This window comes from Pantherophis guttatus, chromosome 3 (genome assembly GCF_059756535.1).
Source record: "Pantherophis guttatus breed Tessera chromosome 3, ASM5975653v1, whole genome shotgun sequence".
Classification (NCBI taxonomy): Eukaryota; Metazoa; Chordata; class Lepidosauria; order Squamata; family Colubridae; genus Pantherophis; species Pantherophis guttatus.
The window spans coordinates 33721110-33738770 of NC_142065.1; the positions used below are offsets into that span (position 1 = coordinate 33721110).

The 17661-nt window shown below is 38.2% G+C and overlaps 1 protein-coding gene across 3 annotated transcripts in view; it reads right to left on the reverse strand.

Moving 5' to 3' along the window:
• Positions 1-4396: 4396 nt before the first annotated feature.
• The window catches only part of ZNF341 (zinc finger protein 341), a 29799-nt gene continuing 16534 nt past the window's right edge, over positions 4397-17661 (reverse strand). For all 3 annotated transcript variants that reach the window (XM_034414038.3, XM_034414042.2, XM_034414040.3), the window contains exons 7-15: positions 17121-17205; positions 16091-16281; positions 14583-14776; positions 13309-13517; positions 12677-12773; positions 11586-11718; positions 10933-11044; positions 7970-8040; positions 4397-7485 (exon numbers count right to left, since the gene is read on the reverse strand). In XM_034414038.3, coding sequence (XP_034269929.2) covers positions 6974-7485; positions 7970-8040; positions 10933-11044; positions 11586-11718; positions 12677-12773; positions 13309-13517; positions 14583-14776; positions 16091-16281; positions 17121-17205 — 1604 coding nt within the window. In that variant the 3' untranslated portion in view covers positions 4397-6973. The remainder of the gene's footprint in view (positions 7486-7969; positions 8041-10932; positions 11045-11585; positions 11719-12676; positions 12774-13308; positions 13518-14582; positions 14777-16090; positions 16282-17120; positions 17206-17661) is intronic.

The window sequence follows — 17661 nt, forward strand, 5'->3', positions numbered from 1 at the left end:
AAGGGGCCATATTTGCCCACCCCTGGCTTAGAGCAGTGTTTCTCAACCTTGGAAGCTTGAAGATGGGTGTTGCTCGAAAAAAGGACGGTTTTTGCATAAAATGTGCTTAGAGCAGGGGTGGGCAAATGTGGCCCTTTTATAACCTGTGAACTTCAACTCCCAGAATTCCTGAGACAGCCAAGCTGGCTCAGGAATTCTGGGAGTGGAAATCCACAGGTCATAAAGGGACCATATTTGCCCACCCCTGGCTTAGAGCAGTGTTTCTCAACCTTGGTAGCTTGAAGATGGGTAGACTTCAACTCCCAGAATCCCCCAGCACTGGCTGGGGGATTCTGGGAGTTGAAGTCCACCCATCTTCAAGCTACCAAGGTTGAGAAACACTGGCTTAGAGGTACAGTTTCATCAGTTCCTGAGTCGTCGTAATAGTTTCATCCATAAAAATAGTTGATTAGTAGCCTCATTTTTTATGTATACATTTTGAAACTCAATACACGCAGCAGCCAGATATCACAACGTGCTTCAAAGAGGGTTTTTTTTAAAAAAAAAACCGGTGTTTGTTCAAAAGACTGACTTTTTTTATCCCCTGAGGCTTGAATACTATTTTAAAAAGAAAGAAAAGAAAACTGATGCTCTAGTCTTGATGCTTATGTCTTGGTGCCCTTGCTTGCTCTGCATCTTTTCTAGACTGTTTCATTGGTTTTAACGCAAGGGTTTCCAAACATGGTATCTTGCCCTTTTCATTCAACTATCACATGACTTAATATCTTATGGATTTTTAAAAATCTTTTAGCCTTCAATCAACAAGGGGCTAGTTTGTTGGTATGCTCTGATGTTCTGCCATCAACTCTGCTTCAGAGATCAAGATCAAGGCAAAATAGCCTGCTGATTTTAAATTATTTTGGCTGTGGTCTCTATATCTGTCTTTGTGCTGACTTTAGGCCATGAGTAGGTGAATATCAATCAAATCATGAGAAACTTGTCACTATTACAGACATTCAATTGTCTGTAATTTTGAATTTGATATCAAAACTATCACTGAAAAATAGTTATTGTAACATCATCCCTAATAACTGCAAGACTTGCAGACAGAAGTAGTTGTGAAAGAGAACAATGACCCCAGATGTTCTCTGCTGACTTCCTAGTGTCCAACTGACAAAGCTGCTTTCCTACAAATCCAATAGGCAGAGAGGTGTCATATCCATAGATTAAGTTGGCAATATGTAACCCACTGTTTTCCAGATGTTTTAATCAACTCTCACAATCACTAGTAGGTTGATTAGTGTTAAAATCTAAAACACATAGAAAACGCCAGCCTAAATTGTTTCCACAAGGCCAAACAACAGATTCACCTCATACAGAGCAAGCTTGAAATAACTCAGGAGCCTGTTCTTTTCAGTGTGAGGAGAAGGAAAAACTTGATGCAAAGTGGAATTGGTTCTTTTCTTCTCAGGTTGGTTAAGGGGAATGATACAAAGGATCAAGTACTGAAATACTCATTGTATTTTAAAATGTTTTAAACAATAATGAATTTTTAAAACATTTTATAAAAGATTGCATTTTTTCAATTCAGAAAAAAACTGGAAGTGACTTTCGAGGTCTTCTAGTCCAATACCCTGCTCAAGCAGGAGACTCTACACCATTTCAGACAAGTGGTTGTCCAGTCTCTTCTAAAAAACTTCCAGTGATGAAGCACCCACAACGTCTTATGGCAATCAGTTCCACTGGTTAATTGTCCTCACTGTTAGAAAGTTTCTCCTCTATTCCAGGTTGCTTCTCTCCTAAATTAGTTTCCATCCATTGTTTCCTGTCCTGCCGTCTGGTGCTTTTGAAAAGAAGTTGACCCACTCTTCTTTGTGGCAGTCCCTCAAATATTGGAAGTACTATCATGTCGCCCTTAGTCCTTCTTTCTTTCTTTCTTTCTTTCTTTCTTTCTTTCTTTCTTTCTTTCTTTCTTTCTATTTTATTTTATTTTATTTTATTTTATTTTATTTATTTTATTTATTAAATTTTTATACTGCCCTTCTCCCGAAGGACTCAGGGCGGTGTACAGTCATATTAAAACAACATATACCCACACAATTTAAAAACAATTTAAAATATATTAAAAATTTGGCCCTTATATTAAAAACTACAAACACCCAATTTAAAATTCATTTTCTAAGCCAGCCTGGCCTGTCGAAACAGACTAGATTAGTCATACCCCAATCTCGAAACCGTTCTTTATATGTTTTAGTCTCCAGGTCTTTAACCATTTTAGTTGCTCTTCTCTGCACTTTTTCCAAAATTTCAACATCTTTTTTGTAATGTGGTGACTAAAACTGGATGCAGTATTCCAGGTGTAGTTTTAGTAAGGTTTCATAAAGTGGTACTAATACTTCAGGTGATTTTGATTCTATGTTTATATCACCAAGAATATATTAGCTTTTTTGGCTGCTGCTGCACTGTCAGCTTCTGTTTAAGTGATTGGCCACTAGGACTCCAAATTACTGTTTTTGAGTCAGATTTTGCCTGATCTTTACTTGTACCTTTGGTTTTTCCTACCTAAAGTGTGAACCTTGCTTTTCTCCGCATTAAATTTCATTTTGTTGGATAGGGCCCATGTTCAAGTCTGTCAAAATCTTTTTGGATTCTGTGCTTGTCTTCTGGGGTTTTGGCTATTCCTGCCAGTTTAGTGTCATATGCAAATTTGAAGAGTTCCCTTTCTATTCCCTCAAAGTCATTTATGAAGATATTGAGAACACTGGGCCTAAGACAGAACCTTGTGGTGCCTCATTGCTAATAAGAACTACTTATCGAGTATGGTTCATCAGCCAGTTACAAATCCATCTGGTGGTGATACTGTCTATGCCACATTTTTCTCACTTACCAAGAAGTAGATTGTGGTGTACTTTGTTGAATGCCTTACTAAAGTCTAAGTATACTGTGTCCACAGCATTTCACCGATCTACTAATTTAGTCATTTTGTCAAAGAATGAAATAAGATTGGTTTGGCATGATCTGTTTTTAACAAAGCTGTGCTTGTTTCTAGTTATAACTATTTATTTGAAGATGTTCGTAGATCTGTTTTTTGATTAACTTTTACAGTATCTTTTCATGTATTGATGCTAGGTTGATTGATCTGTAGTTTCCTGGGTCTGTTTTTTTCTCTCTCCTTTTTTGAAGATAGGAACCACATCAGCCCTTTTCCAATCCTCAGGTACTTCCCCGGTACTCCAGGATTTTTGAAAGATATGATAAAGTCTGAGATAACATCTGCCAGCTCCTTCAGAATCTGGGATGTAATCCGTCAGGTCCCAGTGAATTATATTCATCAAGATCAGACAGGTGTTCTCTTACCATTTTCTTGCTTATTTTAATTTTTATTTCTAGTCTGTCTGTTACTGTTATATTTTTGGTAGGTTGGGCTATAGTTACTTTTTGGGTGAAGAGTGGTGCAAAGAATGAGTTAACTCATTAATAACAGATTCAGATTGGGCATAATCTGATACCAATAATAATTTAGGTTGAATGTGTTTGGTCTTCAACCACCATTTTGGGGTGACATTAACCTGTAGATCTTGTGCTGATGGCTTAAATGTTTCACTTGATTTTGGATCGCTTGTTCTTCCCAATCTCATTTTTGTAATACTGAATCTGGAGAATTCAAAAGGATACATACTCTTTTGGATCATTTTGGTCAGTCCTAATAACACTATTGCCAACTATGGATATTAAAACAGTGAGGATTGGAGCATCTTTCCAATAACAAGAAGTAGCTGAGACTTGGGGGCAGGGGATTAATACAGCACATGATGGAAGGCAATTGTCTACAATATGGAGAAAACCGAGAATATTCTAATAGCGCTTTCAAAGGACAGGAAGACTTAAGGAATGGATTTGCAACCAATTTCAGAGAAACAGGTGTAATGCTTCTGCCAACACAAAATTGCCTCAGGACATACTGATCATTGCTAGTTTACAGTTTTAATTCCAAGAGATTGTATCTCTGTATATTTTTTGGTCAGGTGTTGCAGGCACCAATAACGGGAGATTTACTCTTAATATTTACTTATGGTGATGAGCGGCTATCCTACCATGACTAAGGATTGAAAATGCCATTTCAAAAAAACCTAATCTAAAAAAAGAACACTCCATGGCCAGGCAGACTAGCCTTGATTTATACACATCACTTCATCAAAAGGCAACTGCAGGCAACAGGACGTAGTAACAACAAAATTATAATGTTATTTTTGGTAACAAGGTAATTGAGAAAAATATATTTAGTAATCCCGCCCCCTCAGCAAATGTTACTCAACTGTACCGGGGAGGGGGGAAACCTTAGAAAAATGTTTTTCTTAAAGGAAGCCCAAGGAACTATACAACTGACAAGAATTATGCAATATCTGAAAAACTGTAATGCTGAAATAGAGATAATTTTATTCTGTGACATAATGAATTTTACTGAGAAAAACGTTGACATAGGCTTATCACCTGTGCTGGAAGTACAACCTTGGTTTTTTGAGAAATCTAGAGGCAAATTACTGCAGCTAAAACTTTTGAGACCACATAGGCAACTTATATCACGTCTCTGTATTTTCTTCACAGTCCTTGTGCAAACAGCAATGGGCGTATGGAAGTCAGATCAATGGAGATGCCTAATGAAGATGCCAGCCCCTTATGTTCTTGGTATTCTAATGAGCAATAATTGAAAATAAGGATTCACTTTCAACAGACGGATATGGTACACTCTTGAAATGTGAGTTGTAAACAATGTGAAACAAGTATTGGGTGTTAGGTCTGCATATGCATGAAACTCAAGAGGTTGCAATTCTATGTATCTTTAAATGGAACTATAGTATTCTACTAAATTAGAGGGGCTTACATATGAGTATATTGATGTAAGCTGGACCCACACATCACACTAAATTGTGTACAATATCATAGATTTTTTTCCTTAGTGTGTTGTGTTACCTAGCTAGTTGGGACCACCAACTTGGTCATTATGTAAAGTTGTCACTAAATGAAAAATCTGCAATTGTACTTATAATTTTATACAGGACAATGCAAACCAACTATAATGGCAAATACTGACTGATTGACTGACTGACTAAAGTTTGTAAATATGGGCAACGGTCCCAAAGTTACCTTTTCAGTACTATTGTAACTGCGAACAGTCATTGACTCAGGCAGTCACTAATCAAGGACTACCTTTAGTCTGACACATTACTTAGACAAACCAGTTTAGTACTTTAGTTAAAAACTGTGCAAAACTGTGTTTCAGAATGCATACAAGTGTGCATGAAGCACCTATTTTTGAATAATTAAAGTGAATGTGTGTTTTCCACAACATAGGTTTCTCTGAAAACTGCTCCCAACTGTCCCCACACATGTGGAATATATGTACACATACATAGAAACAGCTAGGAGTCACACTAATGCCTTTATGCAGATTGAAAAAGCTGCAGCTGCTTAAATAAGCCTTCATACATGCCCATGGTTTTGAGTTACCTCTCTTGAAGTCAAATCAAGTTCTTTCATTTCCTATGGATATAACAGGAACTCTAGAATTTCAGATAAAAAGAAGTACACGAAAGGCCAAAAATTCTGACTCAAAGATTTAACAATCTGTAGTATCACAGAATGCATGTTTTCCAGAAGCTTGTGGACCATACACTCAAGAACAATTGCAATCGGATAGCAGGACATCTTGGGAAAAAAATAACATAACATCAGCACAAGTAATTCATTGGTACTAATATAATTCATTGATTAAATTAATATCATCCATACTTATTTCAATCTGGTCTTTAATAAACCCGAAGCAACTACTTGCTCAGGTCCAAGAAGATGGTCCTCTTCACCAGTTTCCCTCTATCAAATAAGCTACAAGATCAAGCTACAATGCTCCACAAGCGCATTGTCACTGAGCCTACTGTTGAAGTACCTTAGAGTTCCGTTTCTCAACCTCAGCAACGTGTGGATTTCAACTCCCAGAATTCCCGTCAGCATGAGGTTGAGAAAAACCGCCTTAGAAAGCTCTCTTCTTTAATGTAATGAATAACTGTGGTGTTACAAACGGATGGAAAAGAGAATGAGCACCATTACAGTACGTGCTGGTCTTTCCTCCCTTTTGTCCCCTTTCCCAGTTCTTTCTTAGCAGGTGCAAATTTAGCACCCCTCAACTCTTGAAAGAGTCACATTTTTCTTTGAAATCCAGATTCCTGTGATATTCTCCCATTTCAAAATCATATGTTCAGATGTATTTCCTTCCAAAGCTGCTGTTTATTATCAGCAAATCTGAGAAAGTTTTTTTTGGGGGGAGGCTCCAGCTTTGTCTACTGTTTGTAAATTTCCCCATTTATATATATACCCTGAGAAAAGGAAATGGTAAAAAAAATACTTTTATGAATACGTCTGTGAACTTTTCAAAGGATCATGTTATGAATAAACCTTCATCTTGAAAGTGCAACGTAGGGTTTAGGATAGAACCATAAATGTGGTCCTAGGAATGCACAGGGGAGCAAGTAACATGGGTGATGGCATCATTATGGAAATTTCAAGTACATAATATTTGCACAATAACATTTTCTTGCACATTTTGTCATTTTGGTGTCATTACCATTTGCTGTAAGTGCTCCATAATGAAACAATAAAATTAAATCAAGAAATGTGAAAAAAATGTTGCGGTGATCTAGATTCAGAGTTCAAGAACTTGAAAGAATATTTAAGCACCGGATATCTTTAAATAAAAAGAATATAAAACTATCATCTGTTTTTAACAGCTTCTTCAAATGAATTCATCCAGATAAGGAGAGGAATGACTTCACTTTGTAACATGTTTCTTTAAAAGAATGCTGTTCTCTGCATTGGTGAAGCCACACATTTATACACATACACCACCATTCATTTCTCACTCTCTGCAGCAGTTCTTTTGTATCAGTAAACACAGGAACTTTTCCCTCCTACTAAATGGACGCAGCATAGCATTTGTCAATTAGTCAGTAGTGTGGATGTAAACAGGGACTGCCAGCATGGCACATGGACTCTCAGAGCCAGGTTGCAATTCTGTCAGAGCAAGGTTGGGTGAGATGCCAGAATGCTGGCCAGAGTTGCCAGTGTCTGAATTTGCTGTTGATCTGCCAACCACAATGGAGAGAACAGTGTCAGGTTCAGAAAATTGTTCTTTATTGGGACCACTTTTTTGAAGGCTCTCTCCACCTGTAGTGTCTTTGAGTTCCGTGAAAGCCAACTGAGCTGAAAGAGGAAGTCCCATTTTCCGCCCACGTGCCCCCCACTTCTTCTGGGATTTTCTGACTGGTAATTCTTTATCCTTTGATGAGTTCATCCTACATTTGTGGTCCTTCATGTACTTCTGGCGAGTAAAGCCTTTGCTACACGTAGGGCAACGGTACTTATAGTTGCCAGTGTGAGAACGCTGATGTTCCATCATATGAGCTCGCCGGCTGAAGGCTTTGTTACAATACTGGCACTTGTGGATCTTCATACCTAAAAAGAGAGAATGCAATAAACAGCTTAGATATAAAAAGTTTATGTAGGCCTCATCTAAACCTAATTAATAGTTTTGTGGATGAAGTGAGATTTGAACCTAAAACTTTATGGAACACTTTCTTAGTGACTCTACATCAATTCTATATAATTATACTAGTGATATAAACCATATTTTGTGTAAGAAGCCATGAAAACTCAGCTACACTGAATAGATATTTACTGAGGGTTTTGCTACCGTATTGTTGGCTTTTGGGAATAGATTCCGACATAACAATTCAATGTGGAATGGTTAATTCAATCTCAATGGTAGCTAAAATTAGATATTTTGATTCAAAGCTCAATAAATTGTTAGGGTGGAGTTGCATTGCTTCTACTCTTCACTGAAGTTAAGAAACAAAATCTAAATGCTTTATTAACATTCAATACATTAATTATAATTATTTCCAGTACTGATCCAAATCAAAGCAATAATTCCACATACCTGAATGGGATAAAATATGAGCTTTCAGCTTGTCTGGTCTATTGAACTCTTTACTGCAGCCTGTGTGATTTCTGAATAACAAGATAAAAATAAGCAATGCAGAGATGAACTTCTAAGATAATTTATTTATTAAAATATCTGTATGACCATCCTTCTTTGCACAGATAATTCTGTTTCACTAACACAATGATAGTCATCTTACAGAAGCAAGTTACAAGTTTAAATCCTTTCTCTCGGACCGGTCACAGTTCGTGTTGGCAGAGGGCAGAGATCGACTCCGAGGCGCCTCATGTGTGGGGTGCCACGGGTCAGTCCTCTCGCCCCTCCTGTTCAACATTTATGTGAAGCCGCTGGGTGAGATCATCCGTGGTTTTGGGGTGAAGTTCCATCAGTACGCTGATGATACTCAGTGTATATCTCCACCCCGGACCACTCCAATGATGCCCTTGACATGATGGCCCAATGCCTGGAGGCCGTGCGGATCTGGATGGGGAGAAACAGGCTCAGACTCAACCTCTCCAAGACTGAGTGGCTATGGCTCCCGGCGTCCTGATATAGCCAGCTGGTGCCATCATTGACTATTGGGGGTGTAACTCTGGCCCCCACAGAGAGAGTTTGCAAATTGGGAGTCCTCCTGGATGCACGGCTGTCTTTAGAAGAACATGTGACGGCCGTGGCCAGGGGGGCTTTTTATCAGGTTCGTCTGATCCGCCAGTTGCAGCCCTTTTTGGATCGGGACTTCCTATGCATGGTCACTCATGCCCTCGTCACTTCCCGCCTGGACTATTGTAATGCTCTCTACATGGGGCTCCCCTTGAAGAGCACCCGGAGGCTCCAACTGGTCCAGAATGCGGCCGCGTGGGTGATTATGGGAGCAACATGGCGCTCCCATATAACACCTCTCCGGTGCGAGCTGCACTGGCTCCCGGTGGTCTTCCGGGTGCAATTCAAGGTGTTGGTTACTATCTTCAGAGCGCTCCATGGCTTAGGACCTGGGTAGTTACGAGATCGCCTTCTGCTACCGATAGCCTCCCACCGGCCAGTACGTTCCCACAGAGAGGGACTCCTCGGGATGCCGTCGGTCAAACTATGTCGACTGGTGACTCCCAGGGGAAGATCCTTCTCTGTGGGGGCACCTGCCCTCTGGAACGAATTGCCCCAGGATTTACGGATGATCCCTGACCTACGCACCTTTCGTCGTGCCCTCAAGACGCTGTTGTTTCAACAAGCTGGGCTGGCCTGAATACCAAGATCAATTTTAAGTTATATGGGTTGTCTTTGTCTTAATTGAAATGGGCCAAATTATTTAATTCCTTTTAAACTGTTTTAAATTTTATATGTGTTCGTTTTTTATTTTGGCTGTGCACCGCCCTGAGTCCTTTGGGAGAAGGGCGTATTAAAAATTAATTAATTAAATAAATAAATAAAATAAATAAATTATCAAACTCTTTGCTATAGCAAGAAGTATTGAGTCCTTGGTGCTTTCTGAGCTTGGTTGTTTCCTTGCATACATTTTATTTTCATGCTATGTAACATCATCGTGAGATTTGCTGGTTGTTTTATATATACAGATAGTCCTTGTTTAGCAACCACAATTGTGACTGGCAACTCAGTCATTCAATGATTGCTAATTGAAATCATGACTCTGCTTATGATCTTACTTCAGCTTTATTTTGCTTTACAGACCTCCAAAGGTCATAATTGTGAGGACTGGTTGTAAAGTTATTTTTTCATCACCATCCTAACTGCGAATGATTGTTAAACAAGGGCTTTATATAGTAGCTTGCTACTTTTCCTCACGATGACAATGTTACCCAATCTGGTACAGAAAGAGAGCACAACAACCCTACAGTTCTACCCTGAGTTACTTATATTCTCTTCTGCTGCAAGAATGAAGTCCCTACACAGTGATAGAAAAAAATTTGTTGTTTCTCCTTCACAATGTTTTTGAAAATTACCCTATGAAAAAAACAGCAAAACAACAAAAAAGAACTGCATATTGATCTTTAATTAAAGAGGCAGAAAGAATAAAAGACTATCACAGTGAACAATCTACTATACTTTTGTTCTCCAGAAGACACACTTTTTACCCCAAAAGTCTTTTGCGGTCCTTTGGTGAATAGCAGCCAGGCCACCGCAGCGGGATTCTCTTACAGTGCTAAACCCCGCCACTTCCGTCTTTGTCATTGCCTGCCTCTTCTGTCACTTTTCTGCAGTGCAAGAGTCAATGGGCAGAGCTGGCACATGAGAGGACACCTATCTCTGGTCCTCTCAGGCTGCGCCTCCTGCCCTCACTACACTGCTGCTCCAAATTTTTTTGCTTGTTTTCCTCCTCTAAACCTATGTGAGTCTTATGGTCCGGTGCATCTATGGAACAAAAAATATGATACTTCCAAGCGAGGTTTTCTCAGCTTTGTCTTCCTTTCATTTCAAAACTGGTTTTCAGTGTAATAACTCAATGTGTGACCAGAGCTTTTTTAAATAAGTAACCTTGGTACAAAACACTTAACCCTTCTGTACCCAAACTATGCACAGATGTATCATGGGATACTTCACTATTTAATAAATGGAGCTGTTAGTGAGAATGTCACAGCCCACAAGTTGGAAACCCCTGGGGCTGCTATGAATTGAGAAAGTTTGGGAACTTCTGATTTAGCCAACCTCAGAGTCAATAAAAAATAAGACAATTCCATCTCCTTTATATGCATTTGTTCAAAAAGCTGCTAATTATTTGCATCATCTTATTTTCCAATACCTAAGCAATCCACTGTTGTCTATGAAACTAGTCCCAAATTTCGCTTTTCATCCAAGAAGCTTCTTTAGCTGAGAAGCGAAACATCTTCCAAGAAAAACCAGAAAATCCAGTTGCCTCTTGAATAAATACCTTTGGTACCATGACCTGAATGACTGAGAATCTTCATAGACTCTTAAGATAGTGTTGCTCTGGGCCCTCTGATACTTACGAGAATGGACATTTGTATTTCTTGAAAGGCTCATGGATCAGCATATGCCGTTTGAGTTTATCTTTCCTGTTAAAGGCTGAGTCACACACTGAACACTTAAAAGGTTTTTCACCTGGACAGGAAAGAGGTATGAATTAGCAACAAAGATATACATGGGTTTGGTTAAAAAGCATTCTAATAAGTCATTTTCTATTCCTGGGTAACAGAAACATGATTAAACAGAATTGGAATTAGTTCCCTAAAACCTTTCTTGTTTCTGATAATGTATTGCTGTCAGTAGATGCTTTTGTGTGTGTGTGTGTGTGTGTGTGTGTATGTATGTATATGTATATGTGTATGTATGTATGTATGTATGTATGTATGTGTATATATATATATATATATATATATATATATATATATATATATATATATATATATATATATATATATATATATATATATATATATATATATATATATATATCTTCAAATGGTTCCAATCAAAGTAGTAATCTATCAGACAGAAATTGTTAAGTGAACACAATTTTTAAAATAAGGAGGCAAAACCCAACACATGTTAAGGTATCAGCCGCCACTGAAGTTGATGACAGGAGGATCTTAGAACATGAATAGGTTCAATAGATTGGAAACCAATTTCTGCCATTTCTTACCCGAATGAATGTGTGCGTGTAATTTGAGGTAGTGTTCTCGGCGGAAGAACTTTTTGCAGATCTGGCACTTAAATTTGCCTCCTCCTCCATGTGTAGGGAGATGCCTTCGCAAGTACCTCTCACAGGGAAACACCTGTAAAAAGAAGGCAATGTCATTAAAACTCTGGTTAAGATCAAGGGCATTTAAAAGGGTAGTAATATCAGTCAGACCAGGAGGGGGCACTATTTTGTGGCTACAGTTTGCTCTTAATATTTTTTGAGAAACTGACCCTGAAAAGTGAATGGGAAGGTCATATCTCAAATGTGGACACGGTCGAATTTTAGAAAGTTTCATGACTGTCTTCACTTTTCAACATGGAAAGCTTTATTTTAGGGGCTTATTTTACAGTTTTCATTTATTATTTGGCTCAAGGAATAGACACTAATTGACAGCAGAATGCCTTAATCACTTTTCATCAGTTATGATTAGATCAGAGGTCTTCAAACTTGGCAGCTTTAAGATTTGTAGATTTCAACTCTCAGAATTCTGGGAGTTAAAGTCCACCAGCTGCCAAGTTTGAAGAACTCTGGGTTAGATGGACACTCTGAGGCCCTCAAGGGCTCTTTTTTGTCCAGGGTCTACAGATTACCTACTCTTTCCCTAAGGAAATGGGTATGTGTAACAAACCTATACAGTAAAATTCTAAAGTAGATGAGACAAAGACTTCACTAACATAAATCAAGTGAGCTTTTTTTTAAAAAAATCCTACAAGGAATAGTTCCTGCGTCAGGGAATGAGCCACAGGACAGAAAGTATATTGTGCATGGAAGAAGATAATTGTGAGAACTCAGGTGCTGGCACTCCAGTATCATCTTCTGCAGTACAGATAGCACAATGCAACTGGATGTAAGTGTGCATCCACTATACAAAAGTGTGACTACATAAGCAATCTTGGGCAAGACTCCCTTTTCTCATTCTAAAGCCTGAGAAACAAACTATGAAACAAACATGAAAGAACAAAAGGGACAACACTTTGCTATACTAGGGTGATTAAATCATAGAATCGCTTATTTCTCCAGAAAGTCAATTTACTGTTAAGATATCTGCCTACCTTCTGACAATGAGGACAGGGGAAGTTGTGTGTTGCTGTCTGTAAGTGATGCTCCAGGGCTTCTGGTGTGGAATATTTATTTACACATTTGACACACCTAAAGAAAGAAAGAGTGCATTAGTATGGCTGAAGTCTGCAGGCTAGCTATAGTTTCCTTATCCATATGCATTTGCAAAAAGCATTGTCAAAGAGGAAAACAGAGACCCTTGAAAGAAATAAAGGCTTAAAATAAATAAGTAATTGCCTAAAGTCTGGGTTCAAAATTGACAGATTTACCAGCAAAAGAATGAAAGTTTATGGAATGGATTAAAAATTTATTCATCTTATATCTCTGGTATGACATAAATAGGAAAAAAAATCTCTACATCAGTATCTATGAAATATATTTTCTTAACTCTAGCAGGTTATTATGCTCTCACAGTGGGGTTTGATTTTGTTACTTTTTTTTAAGGAAAATACCAAATCATTCAACAGCAAATCCACAGCACTGACTGCTCTCCCAGATGCAGTTTAAATGATTGTCTGATATATTAATAACATCAAGTTTGAATTACATCATTTTTCATTCTTTTCATTCATTTTTTTTTCTGCCAAACAGATTAGAAATATTACTATTTGCAGTGCTACCCTACTTGTAAACTGCCATGTCCTTCTTGGGGCTGTGTTGAGGGAGCAAGTTGTGGGAATACTGATGGACACCCAATTCATACAGAGAAGGATAATCTTTGCTGCAGAGGTGGCAGCGATAGCTCAGCTCTTCCTGGTGGTTCTTGATATGCTCTAAGAAAGAGTCCAGCTTTTGAAATGTCTGGGCACAACTTCTCACAACGCATTTGTACACCTGCACAGTAATGGTAAGAAAAGAGAATTTAAATCAGCATTATGCTGTGCCACCAAAAGCAAACAAACTGTACTGTACTCTCAGCATTAAATGTATAAATGTAATTGAAGGAGATTGATGTACCCACTCACAGGGAAAGCTATGTATTATGTCCCTAGACAATGAATTACTCTTAACTTCTCTTCTTCCGGTCAGCCTCTCTTGAAAGTCAGCAATGAACCATTCAATTCTGCCTTATGGAGAAAAATACAAAGCTATTTTCCTGCGGAGGTTACATATTATGTCAGTGCATGAGATTTGCCTCTAGATTTGCCTCCTGCCAATAAGGAACCTAGGACGGTGCCTGATACGGGCTGATACCATCTAGCTTAGAATAGTTTCTACACTAGCAATGGCTCTCTAGAATTTTGAGAAGAATTTTTGTTTTCTATCTTCTTAGAAATTACAGGAATGAAAACAGGAATGTCCTGCAATCAAAGCATAGGCTCTGAACAATGAGTTACTGAATGTGCCCAGAATAATAATTCATGCACACAAAAATGGAATTGTATGGTTTTTACACAGTGAAAAACAATATGAAAGTAGTGTAACTGCAAAATGTATTTCAACTATCAGACATCTGTGATTTAGATTCCGTGGAATTGCTTGTGTTGTTATCTAGAATACATTTTGTTATCTATTCAACACACATTTCTCACGCTAAATTAAAATATGCATAGGAGGAAATTCCTATGCTGGATCCAAAGAACAATATGTCAAGAATACAGTTTGCATATGTATAAATTACAATTTCCATACCTACCATCAAAGAGCTTTTGTCAATCGGTGAGTAGCCAATTAAATTAAACAGAACATTACTCTGTCATAGAGCATAATTTTATGTTTTAAACTGTACAGGCTAAAGATAAAATAGTTGGCAAAAGAGCCAACATTTCGCATGTGAGTTTTGTAACCTATATAGATTGTGCAAATTTGGAAGTACGCATGCATTGGTCTGCAGCTCATGGAAAAGTGGTAAAAAGCTAGGGATGACAGAATGAAGCCATCTCATGATAAACTATCTACCTGTTCATGTTTATGCTGAGTCATGTGTGATTTCAGCTGGAAATATGTATTGAATTTGCTGGGACAGAACTGGCACTGATAAGAACTGTCTATCAAGACCACTTGCTTGGCTTCCAACTTTGCCGCGTCATGTTCTTCCCCAGGAGGCAGGGCTTGAGGCTGTGGAGGGCTGCTTCTTGGAGCCTGGCTTAAGCCTAAAGGAAAAAAAAAACACAGAACACAGAAATACTAGTTTTAGTTTCAAGCATTTCAAGGGAAATAAGCCTTCCAAAAAAATTACAAACAAGATCCGCAAAACAGAATTAATATTCATCATTTTTCCAAGATACAAAACTGTGGAAATTAGATTTCCTTCTTTGTGTGTCTTTGTTTTTCATTCTTTATTATGACTGAGGATAAAGCCTATGCTCAATTTCACTTCAAAGTCAGAAGAACTCCTGCCACCAATGTTACATATTATCTCCAGTATTGGAAGCATATGCTTGACAATGGCAGCTGCTAAAAAACACTAGCTAAGGACTTTACCGTACTTGTGAACTCCTTTCAGGTGGCCCACTGATATCTATTTCATTGCTGTGGGAATAAATTAGGAACCGAATGATAGGATTTTAAAGTGCTCCTCTCATATTCTCAAGCAATGAACAGCTTAGTCTTGGTGAAGTAGTAGACTTGTTATGTAGGCAGAGGAGACTAAAGTAGAACAAATATTCTCTACCACATAAGATTCATTCTGCACTGTCAGGCTTGTTTTGTTTTGTTATATACGTTCCAACTTTTGCCTTGATGAGCCCAATTGACCCCTACCAATCTTCTCATTGCCTATCAACCAGTTGGTATGTAGAATCCAATAAACAATCTTAGCCCAAGCAGTTACATTCACACAATATGCAAAAGGCTTGATATGCATGGATCATTGACCATAATTTTTTATGATCATCCAGAGCCAACAGTAGATATGTTTAGGAAGTTAGTGATACCACACACCCAAACACTAGATGCACAGCTTCTGTTTCAGGAATACATCTCATGTGGGCTTTCCAATCTATTGCTCTCTAGACGCCAATTCTCATAATTATTAGCCAACATCATCTTCGATTGGAGAAGGCCTGTCTAATGCAAAGCAATTATATCTAAAGGTTTATTTAAATATTCTCTTCCTGAGGATAGATGATAGATTTTCAGTATACATCTAATTTTAAGTTTAGTCCATAGAAGGGGAAAAATCAGTATTACAGGTTCCGCAAGCAAAGAAAAAGTTTGAAAAAGGATTAAGAATTACAAGAGTATGAAACAATATTAAACGAAGGACTATGACTGAGCAAGATCATAACAGCTGTGTATCTGATTTATAGATTCATGTGCTAATACATACTTAAACCACCAGTACACCATAATTATTTGTCTAACCCTGCCATCTATAAATCTATAAAACAGAATAGTAGAAGCACTATTATTCAGAAGTTTGATGAAGCAGGTCCATGTGATTGGCCAAGCAGTTAATAATGCACCTGCATTTTCCTCATCCTCCTGCTGGTTGGGGTTGAGTTGCATGACTTGCACAGTGACAGAGCTCCGAGAGATGGTACACCCAATTCCTGGTGGCCACACCTTATGTGTCTGCATGTGCTTCTTCACATTGGATTTTTGCGCAAAAGCTCGACCACACACAATGCACTGGAATGGCTTCTCTCCGGTATGACTGAAGGAAAAATAGACACTACATCAGAGAACAGGAATCATAATATCTCAATAGAGGGGGAAACATATTACTAGTGCACTCAACTACAATTTTCCCTTTTGTGGCTTTGCCTTTTTTTAGGATGTTTCCTCTCTCAGCATTCAAGGAGGATACACAATCTTCTAAGTGAGCAAGTTAATTCACCATTTATGTATTTCACTTACTTTAACTTCCTCTATCCTTTTAATACTGCACACTTTTTCCAGTCGGCTCATAACTACAATTAAGTTGCATTCCAAATTGCATGTAGATAGGAATTTACATGATTGGAAAGCTCCTTCACAAGCAACTTTTCTTACACATAAAAACTGTGCCCCTTCAGGAAGAACAGATAAAAGACATTGTTTTGAGATGTATTTTTCCATGTGACAAGAATTTGCCTGGGGAAACATGAAATCATACAAACGCTTATCTGTAGCCTAAAATGGTACAACTCTGTATTTCTCTCTCTCCTATTGTAGTTTAGTGTTATGGGTCAATCAGGCCATAATGATTTATCCAATAATAATAAAACAAATTCTGTTTTAATAATACGTGCACACTTTTGTTATCACTTGAGGCTCTGGAAGACCTGGTGGTTCAGCAATCAGGACCAAGATTAAATTTCACACATACACCATACAGAGACCAGTGTTCAACATTTGGGGGATCACACTGACCAAGCAGAGAGATGGCTTTATTTTCCATAGCTCTTGCCAGCAAGTAAGAATGGCTCCAATTGTTGCTCAGAATATCCAATCAAGTCCTTGGCCTGTCCAAATAGACACTGCTTCTGTCCGATTTTGGAAGCTCAACACTACCTCCTGATATGTTGCTGCAGATCAAAATTCTTGGTGAAGGCTTTATCACAGTATGTACATTTCAGTTTTGGTGACTTGGGCTTTCCTGAAAAGCAAACAGCAAAAAACAAGCATGAATTTATGTCGAAAAGGCCATCCTGCTATATGGATTCTTGCTTGTCCACTGCCCACCAAACTAGAATGAAGTTTTGAGGAATGGAAGCACAGCTGGGATTTTGAGTATATTGCCTTATGGGAAGAATAGAATGAAAGTAGTGGAAAATCCAATGAAATGACTTTATGTGGGAGGAATGTAAAACCACTATTTGCATTTTCTGTTATGGAACTTTCCGCTTTACAACTCGTGCTTACACCACATTAATTCAGATTGCATTAATCTTGGCAAGGGAAAGAGCTGCAGCATTGGCTTCTCCTTCCCACGCTGGATTTTTCATATTTTCTGATGTCATGGGAAGGAATGGCACTGCAACATTTCCTACAACATCAGAACAATAACTCGGCTTTCATGGGTTATAATGTTGTAGTGATCCATATTAGTGGA